This window comes from Pelecanus crispus, chromosome 9, assembly GCF_030463565.1.
Source record: "Pelecanus crispus isolate bPelCri1 chromosome 9, bPelCri1.pri, whole genome shotgun sequence".
NCBI classification, from domain to species: Eukaryota; Metazoa; Chordata; class Aves; order Pelecaniformes; family Pelecanidae; genus Pelecanus; species Pelecanus crispus.
In genome coordinates, this window is record NC_134651.1 from 30,262,513 (window position 1) to 30,282,514 (window position 20,002).

General features: G+C 51.5%; 1 protein-coding gene across 2 annotated transcripts in view; it reads right to left on the reverse strand.

The window, feature by feature from the left end:
* The window catches only part of SRPRB (SRP receptor subunit beta), a 64,981-nt gene extending 46,552 nt beyond the window's left edge, over window positions 1-18,429 (reverse strand). Inside the window, exons 1-3 of one of the 2 annotated variants that reach the window (XM_009478933.2) lie at window positions 17,808-18,429; window positions 17,198-17,314; window positions 16,402-16,583 (exon numbers count right to left, since the gene is read on the reverse strand). In XM_009478933.2, coding sequence (XP_009477208.1) covers window positions 16,402-16,583; window positions 17,198-17,314; window positions 17,808-18,414 — 906 coding nt within the window. In that variant the 5' untranslated portion in view covers window positions 18,415-18,429. Of the gene's footprint in view, window positions 1-16,401; window positions 16,584-17,197; window positions 17,315-17,807 lie in introns of those variants that run through there. The other variant, XM_075716230.1, reaches the window with a different exon arrangement.
* Between the last annotated feature and the right edge of the window lie 1,573 nt (window positions 18,430-20,002).

The following is a 20,002-nucleotide window of genomic DNA, read 5'->3' on the forward strand; positions in this document are numbered from 1 at the left end:
AGCCGGATGCATGTACTCCTGTTGGCCCTAAGCATCCTTTCAGAGGGAGCTGGTATTGACAGGCATGTCACCGTAGAGTGGGCTGACTGCAATGTCCCAGGAGAGCTGTTAAAATCAATAGGAACTAATTAAATCTGCATGCCTCACTCTCCCTGCAAACTGTAAAATTAACTAATTATCATTTAGGTAGGTGCTAATGGACTGGCAGCTGCCCAGCAGCGGAAGGGAGGCCTGGTGTGTGATAGTTTTCAAAATGACTCAGAAAGCAAACTTGCACATTGCTGATAACGCAGCATGCTGGATTCACCAGAGAAAGTAATCTAAAAATTATCATGGCTCGTTTTGTGAATAGGTCTGTCTGGAAACTGGTCTGAAAAGCAAACAGAAAAGCTGCACAAAGAGTTTTTTGGGGGTTGGGGGAAAAGCCTATCCCTCTCTGAAGTTTCTCTCCATCAGGGGTTTTGCAGGAAGGACTGCAGACCTAGGAAATCGTGATGTCCCAGACCCCAATTGCACCACTGTGACTGGGACTGACTTGCTGCTGGGGAGACACACACAAACCTCTTGTCTTTTCAGCTCCTCTGAGATCCAGCAAGCTCCAGGCTGCCAGGGTACAATGACATGGCCAAACTGACCATGTGTAGGCAGAAAATGATGAACCTAAGTCCTTGCTTAAGCAAAGCGCACACACAAAAAAAAAGCAGGAAGGAAATGAAGATGAGGGGAAAAAAAAGAACTAGTGATGTGAGCAGGCAGTGTGCAGGACTCGGCCGTGCTTCTCTCTCTTGCCGGATCAGAACAACGAATTGTGACATTGCTGAAAGGTATGGTTTTATGTGCCAGCTCAGGTTGTACTTTTGTGCCTATAAAAGGCCGATCCTGAGCCTCAGCCAATACTTGGCCATTTCTTGCAGGGTGGGAGGAGGCAGCAGCACAGGGCAACTGGAAACCTTAGGATGAAGGACCCAAATCAAAAGGCAGAGGTGAGTTTAGGGGTTTCCTGATGGGATGCTGTGAGTGTGCAACGAGAGATGAGCCAGTGGAGTCTGGGCACGTGGCATAGGCAGCACAGGCACAGAGGGACTGATGGTGGTAAACAGGACCTCGTAGTCATCCTGGGTAAGGAATGGGACCCAGTCCAACAATGGACATGCCTTCCCTGACTTATCCCAGTAGGAACAACCTCCCTCCAGGTCCTTGAAGTCTAGCTGCCTGCATGAGGCAAAGGGACAACAGTCTCAGGCCAGGTGACTGGTTTCAGGTACCAGGACTCCCACTGCAGATGCAGCCAGCACTACCAGTCCTTCCTCGTGGGACAGCTCCTCAGCCCCTCTCACCAGCTGGGCTTCTTTGGAGGTCTGCTCCACCACCACAGCACTACCAAGAGGTCTTCCAGGCTCCTCTCATATGAGATCAGTAGTTTTTTTAACTCCTGGCCCTTCCCAGGAGAATTTTAACCCTGAGTATGGCTTTTCTGTAGCACTCTGGTTTTCCCTCTCCAGCTAATGGTTTCTCTGGGAATTTAAGGAGCATTGACTGCTTCTTTTAGACACAAAAAGGTTTTCATTTATTTTGCAGATGTTCTGCTTTGACTTTAAAGAGCCATTTCCAGTAGAAGCTCCATCACTCTCCATTCCCTGCTAAGGAAACTTCTGTGGGCCACTCCTACCCCAGAAGATCTCCAGGGGTTGCCCTAAACCCCGTTGGCAAAGCCCCAGAAGCAGTTTCCTCATCTGCCCCAGGACCCCAGTCTCTGGTCTCTACAAAGACACCTCCCTGGCTGCCTGTACCCTCAAGGCTACAGCTGCCTCCCTCTTGCCAACACACACAAGGACATCCGTTCCCCTCCTTCTTAGCCAAGGAAAACATTGTCCCAGAGAGCAGCAGTGGCCTTTCTCCTGCTCCTCACTTTCACAGCACTGTCTTGGCATCCCAGCTCTCACAGGAGATGAAGCTTCATGGCTCCTGCCTGGAAAGCCCTTGCTGGCTCCTCATCTTTGCAAGGAGATCTGTCATGGCACCCACCTGAAGGCAGCTGTTCATGCCTTGGGGCTCAGCAAGGAGTGTTGTTGATGGCAAATATATCTGCCTTCACCAAGACCAAAGAAAAAACCCATGTGCAGCTTTCTGCTGTGTTATTTTTATGCTAGAGTAGTCCCCACCCAGCAGGGAAAGGAATAAGGTGCGGATGAAGGGAGGCAGATAGCTAGTTGATGTTACAGCGAGGCTCCAAGCCCTTGCAAACCCAAGTGCTCTCCCTCGCACCACCCATTGCTCCAGCAATTGGTCTAGCCCCAAAGATTGGAAATCTGGGTCACAGGACTACTCTCCTTCTCACCAGAGAGGTGGTCACCTTCCAACTTATTCACCTCAACCCAGGTGCAGGCTTGCAAATGGACCAGAGATGCCTGCTTTCCAGGTGCAGGTGTAGCTTGCCCCACAGCCCTGGGAAAAACCCACCAGCAGCCCCTCCAGGCCATGGACAGGCCAAGCAGGAAAGCCATTGCATGAGAATGGCACGGTCCTGGGTGTCTTGAGGCAAGCTGAGGTCTCCTTGCTCATCATCTTAAGCAGGGGCGGGAGTACAGGGATGTGGGATGGGAAGGGACTGGAGGCTTCTGCTATAAGCTGTCTTTGGGGCTCCTCATCTGCCTTCTGCTGAGATCAGCCCATCCCCAGGTAGTGAATGAGCACACCACCTAGGAGGGTGCACATACCCTCATAGTATGACCATATGAGGGTCATACTCAGCAGCAGGTACCTGGGGTAATTCTGCACCACCAGGACAGTACTCATGTACACAAAAGTTATGAGCCCATTAGGTCACCCCAGCAGGACCTAGCTGCCTGGTGAGCAGAGACAGACCCTAATGCCCCCTACAAGGGCATCTTTTGCTTCTCAAGAATCTCAGCTGCAAAAGATGCATTTGCCTGCCCGTATCCTGACCCCTGCTCCAGCATCTGTGGGAGACAAGAGACTGCCAGGTGTAATCTCAGAGGACTGCCATCTCCACCAAGGCCCTCAGACACTGGTCCACAAGTAGAGCCCCATTCCATCCAGGTCACGCTCAGAAACAGCCTCTATAGGATGCAGTTGCAAGGTAACAGAAGCAACCCAGGACATCTGCCAAGGTCCTGCAGATGTGGCCTCCAATGGATGCTCCTTGGAGCATGCAGGCAGATGACAGCATATGCTGTGCTTCACATCACCAGATCCAAGCAGGAGAAGGCAACTTTGCCTTTTGAGTTTCTCTTCCACAGATCCATCAAGCCATGCCCAAGAAAGAGGCTGCCAGGTAGCGAACAGGAATACAGGCAATCCTGACCAGGATTACATACCAAAACTGGACCTCCCATGAGGTCCCCATGGACAGATAGACCTGTCATTAGCGAAACAAGTGAGCTGAGCAGCGGCAAATCCCACAAGCTGCAGGCAATTCAGCAGGAGAAAACAACCAAAGAAGAGCAGGATTAAGCCAGTCTGGGCAGCCTCATGTTGATGAGCCTCTGGATGCTCCCAAGCAAGGGTGTCCCATGCCCTGCAGCAATAGGATGTCTCCCAAGGTCCTGCCTGAGAGATGCTTGCAGACCCCTCAGCTGCCTACCCCACATCACTGTGGACCCCCAAGCAGGCTTATCAATCTCAGATTGCATGGGGCATAGTTGTACAGAGGGAAGGAGAAGGGAGAAGCACCAACCCTCAGTCCCAACAGCAGAAAGCGTTTTGATCCCTGCAAACAACAAGCTAGCCCATGGCTCTCACCCAGCCCCAGACTCCCAGATAAGCTGCCAGCCTGGATAGATGGCCAGAGTGCAGGTTGGGTGGAGAACACAACCCCACAGTAAACTTGTGGTTTCAATGAGGTGGACAGGGAGAGGCAGAGCCTGCCTGTGCCAGGGTGAGGGGAACAGCTTCCTCCCTGCCTGCAAGGGCAGAGGGAGGAAGCTGGGCCCTTTTGTCCCTTGAGAAAGCCAAGGTCTGGGCTGGAAGTGACTTACCTGCCTTGTAAGCATTTCCTGAGACCCATGGGCATGGATGAAGGGAAAGCATGCATCACCAGGGTCCCCTCCACCAGTGCCAGGAGCCACGTGGGGAGCCTGGTCCTGCAGAGTGGGTGTTGCACAGCCTGAGCCACTGGTCCTTGTGGCACACGTCACAGCCACGCATCCCCCATGTCCACCACCACCCCAGGTGTGTGGTGCCCAAATATGAGAAGGATGTTGTCCCCCTACCTGGGCTTAGGGCCCCTGGTCACACAAAGCCACATGTCTTGCTGATGCTGTGCAGGATGCTGGGATGAGTCTCAAAGAGGAAGGAAGTGAAGGAAAAGCTGCTGAAGAGGGAGAAGACCCTGGTCAAAGGACTGGCTGTGGACCTCCATCATGGAGGACAGCCTCCCAGTCCTCCTTTGAGTTGCCTTATGTTGTCCACCAGCCAGCAAGAAGCAGACCCAGTGGCCTTTTTTTTACCGGTCCTGGAAAACAGTTGGCTTTCTAGCAGGGCTGTCTTGTTGCTGGTCATCCTGGCACAGCACAGTCCCAGCCCGGAGGGTTGAGGACTTTGCGGGCTTGGGGAAACACGGGAGGCTAGTCTGAAGATGGCAAATGCGAGACATCAACATGTTAAGCAGTGTCTGGAGCTGCAGGTGGTTAAATGCTGTGCCTGGATCAGCGAGTATGGTGAGGGGAAGCAAAGGAGGGAGCTGGGGATTGCCCTAACCCCAGCCCAGGGTGGATGGAGCCAGGCTGTATTGGAGAGGGTAAGCTCCATGCTATGCAGGTGTGACCCAGCCTGCGCAGGGTCTCAGCAGCGCAGACCTAAAGACTGTATCAACATAGGGATTATCAAGAGCTAAACATTCATGACCAAACCATCTCTGTCCTCAGCTTTGTCAAGAAGTAAAAGCAGGACACAAGAAGGAAAAAGAAGGGACAACCACAAAGAGCAGAGCAGGGTGACACAGGGGGTCAAAGCAGAACAGCAGCAATCCATGGATGAAACCAAAGAGTAAGACAGGGACGCAAATATTGGTGGCATGGCCACCCCCCGCAGTGTCCACAAGCGCCCAGAAGCCTGCCCACCACCCTACACAACGTGACAGTGGTTTGCAGAAGGCAGACTGCTGCCAGCAGCCCTCGAGGTTATGGCCGTGTAAATGTGCCACTCACCAGAGCGGAGCCTGGTCACTCCCTGGGGCAGGTGCTGGAGAACAGGGCACTGGTGGGAAGGTCTTCTGTGGGCTTGCGGCCCCAGTCACCCCTCCCCCAGGGAGGGGCCACTGGCTGCAGGCACACAAGCCAGGCTCCAGGTGTTTGCTTTCCCTTCTCCCCAGTCTGACGATAACCACCCGTTCCCCAGCCAACGCTCCAGCTCACCATGCTGAAATTCAGAAGGTATTTGATCACGTAAGTGGATTTATTTATTTATTTAGTTAGTTAAGTAAATGCTATTTCCTTAAGTAAAATTATATTTCCATCCTACCCAGGGGTCTTGTCCTTGTAGGTCCCTCTGTGTTGAGAAATTGTTGAAAATTGAAGTGATGATGGGAATGGGCAGAAGAGTGCTTCTGCTCCACATAAATGCGGGGAGGCCTGGGTTGATGGTGCTCTCTCTTCTAGTGAAGCTTCAAGGGCAGCACTGCTCCCCTGCATGCTAGGCAGGAAAATAGCATCTTTTGTAAGGCCTGATACTGCAAAGGAAGAAGAATGGCAAAGACCTTGTCAGGGAAAGTAGGATGCTGATCCGTCCTGCCTTGTCCCAGGTAAGGGCTCACCACTCTCAGCTCTGCACATTCACCTCTGGAGTAGATGCGGAGCAGAAACGTGTCTCTGTGCAAGTCTTTTACATGGCCAACCCAATGAATGCATCTAGGGTGAGGTGTGCTCTTCCACAGCCTCTGTTTTGTAGAGGATGGATGAGGAGCAGAGAAGGGCAAGGCTTGACTTCGCAGCAGTGCCCTTTTGCTGGGGGAGAGTGTTTCAGGGCAAGACAGCCTTTCCACACGTGCCTGCAGCATCTGGGGCATTGCACACCCTGCTGCTGCACACCAAGCTGCATTGTTAGGGGGCTTGGGGTCTTTCCTAACCCAGCTGTTTCAAGGGTAGGTTGGGCACCGACATAGGCAAGCAGTGCCGTTGTGCCCTTGCTGCGCTACCTTATCTTCTCCTGAGCATCCTGCAGACCGTTGTCCCTGTTTTCTCACTTACTGTGGTCAGAGGAAGCAGGCTGTCACTGGTGTACATATCATGTACATTAATTCCCTGTGCAACATCGCTTGCTGCCTGGAGCATATCTAGCCACAGCAAATCAATACAGTAATTTTCTGCCACCTATCTGCCCAGTGAACTCAGCCTCAGCACCTCCCACAGCACCCAACAGTCAGCTGGGACCCTGCACAGCTCAGCAAGTGCCAAGCTGACCACAGATCCATCCCAACCACTACATTTATTTTTGTGTTGGACAGGGAAGGGGCACAGGTCAGAGGGAAGCATGTCATCCTCTCTGCTTCAAGCAGAGGGGAAAAAATGGAGGGGAAATCTGCAGTACTGCTGCAATCAAGCAGCGCCTGCTTCCAAGCAGCACCCCAGGCACCTCCTCCCCTGCCAGGAGCAGGCAGTGAGACATGGCTAGGGACACCATCCCTTGCAAATAAATGACGAGCAAATGGGTTTTGATTAAATCCATTTAGCCAGCATAGAAGGATTCAGCTGCTGTGGCTCTGCTGCCGAGTCTTCACAGCCAAAGGCATCTTTGGGGTGCTGCATCCATCTTTGCACCCTGCTTTGTCACTTTTGGAAGTGACAACACACAGCCTCGGATCTGCAGGGGCTCTTCAGCTATAGCCTGCCTGCAGCCAGAGGCATTTCCAAAGACTTTGAAGGTTGCTTTCACAGCCTGACCTGCCCTATGGGGCAGCATTGACTCCTGCCAGCTCTGAGTGCATCTTGGACATCTTCCTGATGCTTTGATCTCAAGTATTCAACTCTGCCCCAAGACACCCATGCCCATGATCTCATCCTGTCATGTTAAACAGAGAAGGCTGTGAAGGAGTTACCCATGGAAAGCAGTTGAGCCTTTTGAAGGCTCGTTGTCCAGCTACAAATCATCCAGCTACTGTAGTCTCGGAGACAAAGGCTTCTCATGCTACATGTGCCATTTTATCCTGGTTTTGCTGCCTTCAGTGCAACTTCTTGGCATCTTCCATGCAAACTTCAGTGCTGCCACAGCTCTCTTTTTGATGCACATGTGTCCCACCAGAGCCAGCCTGGAGGAAGGGCTCTGGCTTTATGCTAGCCTGATCAGACCCAAGCAGCCAGCAACATGTTGCATGTTCTCAACTGGTTGTTCAACCAACACAAAGGATATGTCAAAAGAGGCAAGCAGGCTAGCAGCAAAAGGACCTGGATCTTTCAAAGATTCTGTACAGGTTGAAAGTTTCGTACCAGCCAGGGACCTCTGTGGAAATCAAGTCCAGAATTATATCTGCACAAAACACAAATACCAGGGTAGTGGAGGGTGCTACCTACCTCAGTGCCACTTGCCAGGGAAGTGTTGCATCATTCTGCCTTTGCTACTGAGTGTTTGTGCAGATCTCCCCAAAGACAGAGTTTGGGTATATCACTAAATATCACAATTAGTTAGCTCTTCATTCCCTCCTTGACACTTTTCTTAGGCTGGCCAGGAAGACAAACTTCACATCAGCACATCAGTTGTGCCTTGCGTGATGGGAGAGTTGGATCAAGTCTCCAACAAGATCTGTCCAGCAGCAACACTTCATCCTGGAGCAACTCCTCCTTCACTGCCTTCTCCCTCTTTGGTCTCTCTGGCCATCAGTGATCTTCTGCACAGGGGTATTTCAACAAGCCTTGCCTTGCAGCAGCTCTGTGGCAGCCCTGAGTCTCCACTTCAACCCTCTCCCTTTAACATGTCTTGGTATTTTAAGCACTGTTTAAGCATTTGGCATTTTTCTGATCCATTGCTTGTCATACCCATTTATCTTTGACAACACAAGGTTCTCCTTGTGCTGCTTGCATGGCCAGGCAGTGAGCCATGCACATGTTCACCAGCAGCCTGTCTCTCATCCAAGCTTGACAGTCTACTCCTCAAGTGGAAAATGAGCATGGATACCTCCAGGTTGCCGTCAGGTTTTGGGGATGCTGTGCTGCTGATGACTAGCTTGTTTACTGCGCTAATAATTATGTGCCTTTTGAATGCTCAGAAGCACTGTCATGACCTAAGACCTCCCAGCCTTTACAGTCCCAAGTACTTTAGACATTAAGAATCTCCTGGGAGGACCTTAGCGTTTCAACTCAGTAAGTGACATTATTGAGAGCAGGGCAGAACCATACCCATGAGTATCAAAACTGATGTGCAACCAGTGGAAGTAGTGCTGAAATAAGCAATCTACAGTTAGTCATAACAGTCGATGATTTTTCTGGAACAAATCCAGTTTTTCAATAGTAAACCCAGATTCCTGACCAGTACCAACAGGATACATGTGACCACTTCAGACAGCCCATGTTTGCATCATTGCTAGCTCATCAAGCTAGTACTTCTCCCACATGTCACAAGACTGCCCAGAGTAGGAGATAAAGCACCAGGGAGATGAAGAAGCTCTGGGACAAGCAGGTGTGTGCAGTCCCAGGTCCACTCTCTTGGTCCAAAACTGACCACTGAAGGAAGCGGTCAACATCAATGAACACAGATTAGCTGTTGAAGCGTGGCTTCCAAGCAGGCTCTACCCAGATTTCTGCTTTCATTAATTCCTCCTATTTAGATCCCTCCATTTCATGCTCAGCAAAGCAGCCTGTGTCTGCTCCCTCCCTCTGAGAGGGGGAGGGCAGACAACTGGGGCTTCCAGGCAGGACTTCCACCCAAGGAGGAGCCCACAACAGAGGATTTAACAAGATTCTCAGTACAAATCATCTCCTGTTAGGCAACAATATGTTCCCTGGGTAGAAACCAGCAGAAATGAAATGCAAACTAATCCTTGTTTCCAGGAAGCTTTGTCCCCCGACTGCTTCGTTTAAGATTAAGACTAAGGTTAAGACTATGATCAAGTTCCACCAAGGTGGAAGCAAGCCCTACAAACAGTAAAAGTCCCATGGCAGTGTTTTTCATGGCCTGAATGTCCCCCCACACAACCCAAAACCCCATAGCATAGTACTGATGACTTGGAGAAACCACGCTGCCATTGTAGACTTGCCTAAAACCAGAATAGAATCATAGAATCATAGAATCGTTTAGGTTGGAAAAGACCTTTAAGATCATCCAGTCCAACCATTAACCTACACTACCAAGTTGACACTAAACTAATCAAGGGTAGACTAGACTAAACCATGTCCCAGAGTGCCACGTCTACCCGTTTTTTGAACACTTCCAGGGATGGTGACTCCACCACCTCTCTGGGTAGCCTGTTCCAATGCTTGACTACCCTTTCCGTGAAGAAATATTTCCTAATATCCAACCTAAACCTCCCCTGGCACAGCTTGAGCCCATTTCCTCTCATCCTAAATAATAAAAGCCAGGTCATGCACTGGAGAGGCATAGATGGGGACCCCATGGCAGCATCACATCTGCAGCCTGCACAGGTGGCAATCACCTCCAATGGCAGGCATGGAGAGAAGGAGAGAGCAGGGAAAACAAGGTGTTATTGTCTTTGTTTATAAAGATAGGGTCCCAATATTTCTAGGTGAGGCAGGGCAGGGCAAATGCAAGCAGTGCCTGCTCCTGCTGCTGAACTGAGAGCTTGGGCTGTGCCAGTAAGGCATTCCTGAGCAGCCAAGGGACCTTGTGGTTATCACTGTTTACCTTTCAGTGTGATATTTGTGTCCCAGCTGGAAATTTCCACTAGGCTACACTGCTTGAGCACAGCCTCTGAGGTTCGTTGGTTATTGCTGCCTCTGCACCTTTTCCGCACAGGAAAATGTGACCTTACCTTAAAAAAAAAAAAATTTTTTTTTGTCTCAAGGCCTCTTTCCCTCCTGCTTCACACACACATTTCTTCCACGTACTAATGGTCTGAAATGTCTGCTTCCTTGCAGGAAGTTGAAAGCAATATACCGGTGCCAGCCAGGTCGGCTCTGGGTCTTCTTCAGCCTCCTCATCCTCCTCTTGGTCACGCTTCAAGTCATGGAGAAGCTGCAGCCTACCAAGTAGGTCGCAAGCAGGATTGCAAACCTGCGCTTCATCCTCCAGCCTTTCGCTGACCACTGAGGTCAGCTCAAAACTGCCCTCCTGAAAACCACCTAACAGTGTCTTCTTTAGACAGAAAAGAAAATCCAGGTGGGAGAGGACCCCTCCAGGGCTCAACATCCTGGCCAGAGCTGAGCCTGCTCCGGGTCCAGACCAGGCTGCTCTGGGCTTTGTCCTGGCTGGCCTCAAAACCCTACAGCCCTTGAGTGTCCTCCCAGGCCTCCCAATCTGGGATCATCTGCAAACTTCCCTCCAGCTTCTCCAGGCCACCTACCCTTCTCCCTCCCTGTCTCCTCTTGCTTTGCCCCTTTCCACAGTGCTCCTTGTGCACAGTGCTCCAGCGGGACAGGGGCATTAGCATATTGCTGCTGAGCTGTCCTTTTCTTGCACTCACACCGACCTCCCAGGGCAGTGGTCGAGTCCTACACCCACTGGCAATCCCACCCACCCCAAGAAAGACAGGGAAACATGCTTTGGGGTGTCTGCAGGGGGGGTTCATTGGGCTGCAGAGGAGCTGCCCTTTTTGCACACTCCTTCCATCCTCTGTAGCTGAGCTTCATGTCCTCCCTGTTACAGAAACTGCCAGTGTGAGCTAGAGCATGCCCTGCAGCAGACCATGGACCATGGCCAGAAGCGGCTTGGCTATGCCCTCCAGACCCCCGACCCACTGTGGGAGGACGATTCCCCACACTGGCAGAGAAAAGCCATGCCAGACCCCACATCGAATGAGAGCATACAGGATGTTTTTCAGATGCATCTGTACTTCAGCCAGAAGACCCCACTGGAAAGCAGCCCAGGCAGCCAAGAGGAGCACTGGACATGGCAGCCTGTGGAGAACAGCAAGAAGGTGAAAGCCCATCTTTCATCCACAAGGCTGAAGTCCCAGCTTCCTGGCCTGAGTAAAGTAACCAGAGAGGGTCTTTCTCCAAGTCTTCCTGGGAGGATCTCAGCAGTTTCAGGAGATGCTGATGCTGTCACCAGCAAGTTCATAATCTTTGCAAACAGGATGACTGCAGAGGAGCACAAGAGAACATCACCACCAGGAACAATGCAGGTGGTAGTACAGAGCCAGTCTCAGCTTCAAGCCATGGGTTCCCCCCACCATCAGTGGAACAGCTTGCTTAAACACACCATGTTGGCAAATTCAGCTCAACCTCCACAGGCAGAGGACTTTTACAAGACAGACCTGGAGAGGGGATTTTTCCCAAGCTGGACAGAAGTCCCTAAGGTTGAGGACATGACACTCAGAGAAGGCCAGCAGGGCAGAGGGGTCTCTTCTCAAGGGGAGACGTGTGAGCCCAAGACTGACATTGTTTTCCTAAAAGTCCACAAAAGTGCCAGCAGCACCGTCATGAACGTCCTCTTCCGCTTCGGTGAGACACACAACCTCACCTTCGCCTTCCCCATTGGGGGTGGCAACCAGCTCTTCTACCCACACCACTTCTTGGCAAGGTTTGTAAAGGGCTTCTCCCCCAGGAGCCCTCGGCGGTTCAACATCCTCTGCCACCACATGCGATTCTTGCAGCCAGAGGTATGGGCAAAGCCGCAATGCCTTGGGAGGAGCGAACAGGGGAGGGAAAGAGGGGCTTGTGGGGAGCAATGTGGGACACCCATAGAGCACATAAACCCTTCAGGGATGAAGGTGAAGAGAGATAGGCTTGCCCCCAGGTACCTTGCATGTTATGGGCATCTCCTGAGAGCTTCTGTAAACAGGTTTGATGAATCATTGTGCTGTGACCTGAGACAAGCCAGAGGACAGCGTCTGTAGCAGTCAGCAAGTATCATCTCATTCTTGTTTGGGTCTTTGGAGATGTCTTGCTCCCTGGACAGGCTCAGAGGGTACCAGCTGCAAGAGGAGAACACCTTAAGCGCATCAGCTCCAGCCAGCCATGACCAGCATTCACCCTTCTGGATGTCACTTGAGAACACGCAAATCTGGGGAAAGGCAAGGAGATAGGATGTATCTTAAGCCCAGACAGGCCACCCAGCTGTGGCAGCATATAGTGGGGAGCTTTGGTCACTGCTCTCCCCATGTACCACATCTGGGGCTCCCCACAGCTGACACAAATGCTCCTTTGATGAGCTGCACCCTGAAACCCTCCCCAGCACCCACCACCTCCAACCCCAGCGAGCATTTCTGCTTTCCAGCAGAGCACAGGACTGTGAGCAAGCAGATCCCTTCTCCCTACCCCACCTTTAAAACCTCCTTTTTCTCCTCCGCAGGTGCAGAAAGTGGTGTCCAGCTCAGCCATCTACTTCTCTATCCTGAGGAACCCTGTACAGCTCATGGAGTCCTCTTTCATGTACTACAAGGGCACGTCGGCTTTCTCCCGCGCCCGTAGCCTGGAGGAGTTCCTCAGCCAGCCCTACCACTACTACAACCCTGCAGACAGCAACAGCCACTACGCCAGGAACCTCATGACATTTGACTTTGGCTTCAACCCCGACGGAGAGGTCTCAGATGAGCGGGTGCAACTCATGCTGAAGGCCATCGAGGCGTCCTTTGACCTGCTCCTCATCTCTGAGTACTTCGATGAGTCCATGGTGCTGCTGAAGGAGATGCTGTGCTGGGACCTGGACAACGTTGTTTCCTTTCCACTCAACATCAGGGACAGCAGCACCAAGTCCCCTCTCTCGGACACCATCGTGGAGAAGATAAAGGACTGGAACAGGCTGGACTGGGAAATCTACACCCACTTCAACAGGACCTTCTGGGAAAGGATTGACCGAGACATCGGCAGGGACCGCATGCAGCGGGAAGTAAAGGCACTTCGGGAGAGGCAGGCAAAGCTGGCAAGGACCTGCCTGCAAGGGATGGGCAGCGTGGCCCCAAAGGACATCAAGGACTCTTCCCTGCGACCACTGCAGCATGGCAATGCAAAGATCTTGGGCTATAATCTCAAACAGGGCTTGGATAAGGAGACAGAGCGCATGTGCCGGCGGCTGGTGACCCCGGAGTTGCAGTACAGCAGCGCTCTCTACAAGAAACAGTTTGCCCAGAAGCACTCCCAGACCCACCAGCCCACTCGCTCTTGGCAGGGAAATGCCCTGCAGCACAGGCTGGAGGGCACCCAAAACTGAGCCTCCTTGTCCCCTCCAGGCATTGTTCTCCAGCTGCCTTTGCTGAGGACAGCAGGGCATTCACCTCCTGGGCTCAGGGGCCGCTTCTGCCCCAGGGGAGCAGGCAGGCTGGGATGCTGCTGGCTGTGAGAGCCCCTGGCCACCTCTGTGCACAAGCTCTTGGGTGCTACATGCTGCCATTGCTGTGGAGCAGGATGGGCTGCAACAGGGGGTCCCAGCGGCTCGACAAAACATGACTCTTCTAGGGCAGGTCCTGAGCAAACAGGGCAAAACCTCCAACTGGCAGCCAAAGCCTTGGAGGAGGCAATCCAGGGCTTTGCACTGCGTAGCACTGACTCCACCAGCAAGGAGCAGAACCAGGAGGGCAGCCCAAGTCCTCAGCCTTATGCCGGAGACCACAACAGCGCAAGGCCAAGCTCTAAGTCAGAGCTGCAGAGCTTGATTTACAGCTTGGGAACAAGTCTGTCTGTCCAGCTGTGGCTCTCCTCCACTACACCTTAATGCTACTGTGCTGGAAAAGCAGCCTCTTAATTAAAAATAACAATATTCACTGTCACTCCTATTAAGTTCCTCTTAATTACGTCAGTCTGCCCAGTGGACGATCTCCCCAGCAGCCCAAGAAACAGACCTCAAACATCTGACAATGTCCTGAAAAAAAAAAAAAAACCAATAAAAAAAAAATCAGTTTTTTTTTTTCCCTGACCCCATGGTTACACATTGCCTTCAGATGTTGCACTTGTACGCTGCATTTATAGGATTGGCATCCTATGCCAACACAGTGGTGTCAGACTGCAAGTTAAACTCCCATGCGTCCGGGAGATGTCTTGTGAGCATCTCTGCAGCAAGATATCCCAACCCACCACTTGGAGTGGCTGTAGGAATATTCTACGCTCTGCCTGGGGAAAAATACCACAAGAATGGGTTGCGGTGGACTAGTCAACCTTACTTTTCACATCCTACACTTATCCTCAAATCAAAAGCAGAGCCAGTAAATCAGTTTGGATGAATGGGAGGCTTCAGCTTAGGATTTTCAGCACAATTTCCAAACCAAAAGAGGTTCAGAAAAAATTGTCGTGGGGATCTGAGCATCCCAGGCTTTCCCTTGGCCAGCCATGCAGAGCCTCAGAAGTTTCAGCTTCCACCCAATGGTGCCCCATCTCCTGCTCACAGTTTAGTTAGGATAAAAACCAGACTGCATTCCCACTGCCCTTCCCCACAAGGGACCGGGCAGCGCTGAGCATCCAGCTGGGCACAATGCGGGGGCATTGTTTTTGGGGCATTTGCTGCATGGTTTTTGAGGCACTGTTGGTTCCATAAAGTTTCACCTCTGAGGCGTGTCCATGTATCGCTGTGTTGGTCCCTTTCCTCATTTCTCCTGCTGGGATGTGGCGTGGTCTCATGGTTTGCAGAGGTCCAGCTCCCCTCTCTGTTCCTGGACAGTCTGTGGTTCACCCCAGAGGGCAATCCCACATGCAAGCAAGGGAGGTGGGCAGCCCACGGGCAGCATAGACAGGGTCATCCCCCAAAAACCCATAGGAGACATGGTAGGGATGTGGGGAGGAGCAGGGCTCGCACCCCAGGCAGGGGGCACCACGTGTCTGGGTACCAAACCTGCATCTGATGCCTTCCTGGGCTCTCAGTTCATTCTGGATTTTAATCAGGTGCCACTTCCTTATTCACCATTTGGAACTCAATACACAGGAGCCGATTTTCCCTGCTCTAGCTCCTGCCAAGGTGACCAAGGGCAGGGACATTTGTACAACCAGAGCATCACATGAAAAGCACAGCTTGCCCTGAAGCACACACCCTGTGATTGCTCTGAAAAGCTGTAGTGCATCAAGAATATATTCAGCTCAGGAATTTTCTGCCCAGAGAGGTCCTGCAAAATTGACTAAATGCAGGAACTGGCCATTTTTGGCAGGGGCAGGGGAGATGTCTGGGCAGCAGCTCAGCATCCAGCCATGCCCAGCAGCCCTGCTCCAGGGACACTGCACATGGGATTGCCCCAGCCCCTGCTCTCCCCTGTGGAGAGACCCATGGGGTGCTCCGGCCCCAGTGTTACCTGTGGGGGAGCCCTGTTTACCTAGCAGGTGTTTCCACCCAGATTACACCCTTTCCAGAGCAAGCGGCAGGCAGGGTAGTTTTGGTTTGGACATCTCCCCAGCTTCTCCCATTTCAGGGGATCAGATGGGCTGATCTCCCCACGTGCGTCTCACAGGAATAACATCATTCACCAAAATGCCAATCACAACATTTGTTTTTATTATTATTTCCACAAACCATAATTTTGTCTTTAGGAATATTTCATGTAGACACAGAAAGGAGCCTGGGGATGCACTTGCTAACCCACACCAGCTGTGTACCGGCTGCCTGGGTGTTGTTTTTTAACCACAGACACTTTGTGCACCATTTCTTGATGCCTTACAGCACACAAAACCCAGGCTAAGCACCACATCCACAGAGGAGCCGGGTCTCCTGTGACCAGTGAACTCCCTTGCCCTGGAGCATTTTTAATTCCTCTGCAACAACTGCCAGGTTCAGCCTGTGCAATTCAAGAGCCTCAGTCTAACTCAAAGAACACCAATTTTTGACCATTTTGTAACTTGAAAGATCAAAGCCTATTTCCTCCTCATCCCAAGTTTCCAAGGCAGTTACTGGCTTATGCTTTTTTTTTTTTTTTTTTTTTTTTTTTTTTTTTTATGGCTGCCAGAGACCCAGCCAGGTTATTTCAAAGCATTTGCACGATGCAATAACCTGGGAGTTGCTCAAGCCTACCCACAAAATGGTCCTGACTTTCTGTAAGCTTCCTGGCAATACAAGACAACGAGCAATTTATGCAAAAGTGTTAGTTTTTTTCCCTCACCGAACTAGCAATACAGGCTTGAAACATTTCAGGCTCTCCCTGGAGACTTTCAAAGCTATTCCCAAAGGAGCTCAGGGATTCAGACATCCTGCCAGGTCACCTTGGCTGATTCCTTTGCAATGCTTAAAAAAAATTCTCACCATGTGGTAGGGACTGAACAAGCAGGATGGATGCTGGATGGGATGAGCAGCAAAATCCTCTGTACCAAGAAACCCACTCCCAGGAGAGGGGCTGCAGGGACCTCCTTGGCCCCCATCCGCAGCTCAGGCACGAGGCTTGGAGTCGCTCTTCTCCCCTTTCCTCTTCTGAGGTGATCTGTCACTGTCCACATGTGCCACCATCCTCGTCTTGGGTATCTTGTATTTGCTCCTCTGGCTGTAAAGGAGGTTTTTCTGGAAGAGTCGTGGGATGTTGCCTTGGTACAGCAGGAGGGCAGCGAGCATCCCTGAAATGAGAGCGCGGACCTCTTCTGTGTGCTGCATTGAGCATCTCCACAGCTGAGCAGTGATTTTCAGGCCCTTGCCACAACTGTCATCATGACCAAAATGTAGCTCAGTACCACTGAAGGCCCCACTGACAGTATCTAAAAGGCCCTTGCTATATTACTTTAACAAGAATTTAACCATTGTGTCCTTAATATAATAGCGAGGCTTGTTTTGACCCAAAAGGGCCATAAACCACACCAGCAGTCTCTTTTCCCAGCTCTCTGTATTCTAGGCAGCATGTATTCAGCTTCCCATGGTCATCCTGAAGCTGTGGACAACCTCAATAGCATAGCTCAGCTTATCATTGCCCTAAAACATCTTTGTTTCACCTCCCCCAAACTTTAGCCTCAGGGAGAGTTTTGCCTGTGTCCCATGTAGAAATTTGATTTTAAAAATGGATAGCAAAGGGATGACTCAAGTGACAGGGAAGGGGGACAGAAAAGGACACTTGCCACTGGCAAGACCCAAGTTCAGCCCTTTGCCAGGAACAGTTTGTGTTATGCCCAGCATTTCTGCCTTGCCCATTGCCCCCCATCCCAACCCCTGCCCCCCATACCTCCTCAGCAGATCTCACCTGTGAGGGGCCCCAGCCAGTAAACCTGGACGTAGTCCCAAAAGCTGCTCCCCAAGCAATGGAAGGTGGCAGCTGTAGCCAGGGCAGGGTTGAAGAAGGCCCCCGTGAATGGTCCAGCTGCATCAGAAGAGAAGCATAGCCATCAGTCTTGCTTGCATACTTTGAAAGACCAAGAGCTGGACCAGGAGGCCCATGATCCTTCCTGCTTGCTGGGAGGCTCTAGGAGCATCTCTGCTGCCCAGCTCTGGCAGCTGCGTGTTTGGACTGTGCAATAGCAACACACAGGGGAATCCCACCTTTGTCACCTTGAGCTTTGCAGGAAACAGAAGAGCTCAGTGTGGGACTGAGGGGTTGCATTAGGGGACATTCAAGGACAGTGCTCCCAGTCTTGGGGCAAGCTATGGCTTCTCATGTGCCAACATTTCACCTGCTGCCTAGGTATCCTAAACTGCCATCTTCATCCCCAAATGAATATTACCCAAAATAAATAGAAAACAAACATCTTGGTAACTGTTATTTCTCAAGCCCTGGAAGATGAAAAAGGGACTGTTCCTCCCCCACAAATTAGGTATTTTTCTAAATAACTTAGAAAAGGGCAGGTGCTGCTCACCTGTGTAGGTCAGGAAGGTGACAGTCGCAGCCAGGGAAGGAACCCTGTACATTGGATGACTCTGTCGCAACTTGAGAAGGACAAGGTGGAAAAGGAAAGAGCAGGTGCCTTCCACAAAGGTAGCATGGTGCAGAGATGTGTGGATGGAGGAGCTGCACTCTGACGCTATCAGGTTCTGGATGAAGTGGAAATGCGTCAGCTCCCAGGACCAATAGAGCTTGGTGACGGCCCAGCCTGTACCTGTGCCCGCACCCTGGGCCAGCAGCTTGGCAGCAGTTGCTGCGAGGTTGGACTCAAGGAGCAGGAACTCCTGGAGACAGATGGTCGGGTTGGCAGATGCTCCATCAAAAGAGGCACCGTGAACCATGAAGAGGAGAAAGAGCAGAGTCAAGACCACGTCTGGGCCAAAGCCACCACCCCATGGGCCAATATCCACCAGCATCCTCAGCTCAAGGTAGCTCATGCACAACTGTAACGAACCAGCAAGTTCTCTGGCAAGGCAGCCATACGTTCCAGGAGACAGAAGCCTCTTGGAAAGACACCTGAGCACCTGGCACACCCCAACAACCAGGAAAAAAAAAGCAATGGAGACATTCAAGCCAGCCATAGAAGAGGCTGTGCTGGGGGGAGACACTGGACCAAACCCCAGGACGGAGCAGAGAAAGCTTTTGCACCTCCTCTTTATAAAGTCGCATGTAAGCAGACGTGGCACAGCCCAACAGGCTTGGGAAGCTCTGCACATGCTGCCCTCTCCTTTGCGGGGCAACGCCTGCTGCCACAGGGAGCTGACGGACTCACCTGCAGCTGGATCAGCCGCCAAGTTGTTTGTCCCAGCAAGCAGGTCCTGGTGTTATCTCCACCATGCAGTCACTGAGCGTCCAACCCTGAGCATTCATATCTGAGAGCCTGCAACAGCTCCCTGGAGCTGCTCAGGTCTTCCAGAAGGAGCAAAAACCTTAATTTTGCTTCTACTTAGCACCATGAAATGTTACTTATTCCCCCAATCCCAAAGCCTGGGACGCAGGGGGACTCTTAGAAAACCAGCAACCCATGCAAGGAGTTCACATTTCTCCAGGGCAGAGCCACTGTAAGCCACAGCAAAGTCCATCTTTGGCCAATTTGAAAGCCCGACTTGCTTACTGCTTCCTAACCTTGTCTTGAGTAAGACCTCACCTCGTTTGTTGGTGGCACTAATTGCATGTGCCATTGGTCTGCAGGTGGCATTTTAGTGACAGTGGCATTTCAACTCCTCCTGCTGATAACACAGGGACAGGATCAGGGACAGGATCTTTCCCAGTTCCACCAAAACCACCTCATAGTGTCCTCATTACCTGACTTCTGAAACCCGCACCATCTAAACTTCTAAATAAACTTGGGTTAGACTTTTGAATACACAATGGAGTCGACAGCAATCATAGGTGACAAAATACGCCGCGTTTGCTCCAGTGGTTGCATCCGCTGCCTCAGCTCCCACCAGGTCACTGGGGACCCCCGGACTCCCACCACTGAGGGTCTGCAGGAATAAAGGGAATGGCGAGCAATGGAAAGCGCAGGAGCAGCACAGGCCATGGCAGGAAGGGTGGGATGGGGTGGATAATGTCATATTCTCAGGGACTCATGGTTAATAGAGCATAAACAATTCATTAGATGTCTTCTGGGTCACTTCCCTGCTCTGCAGCAGAAATTATGCCACCTTGATCCCACATTTCCCATCGCTACAGTTGGAATAGCATCTCCTCCATCACCACCATGTTGCAGGGATAAACATGCCCAGGGCGTGCTCTGCTATCATGCAAACAAGTGGTGAGATGTACTATAAAACAGCTGCTGGGCATCAGGGCTGCCATGCTTGGTACTCCATGCCCAGGGCAAAGCCCAGTCCTGCACCCTTGCATAGGCAGCGCCAGTGGGTGACACAGGCTCCTCTCACCACCCCATCGGCAGCTTAACACATGCAAGGAGCCAACAGCTTTTATTAATGCAATTTTATTTCCCACCCTAGTCATTTGTAACAGAAATTGCCAGGAGACACAGGTTTGAAGCATGCTTGAGCTGGGGATGAGGCACTTAATACAGTTCAGGCTGGCTACGGCAACACAGACCAACATGTGAAAACCATGAGCATATGCTTCGAGGGCATCGGAGCTGCTTGGCCTCTCTCCCTTATAGCCCTTGCCACAGTGGAAAAGAAACGT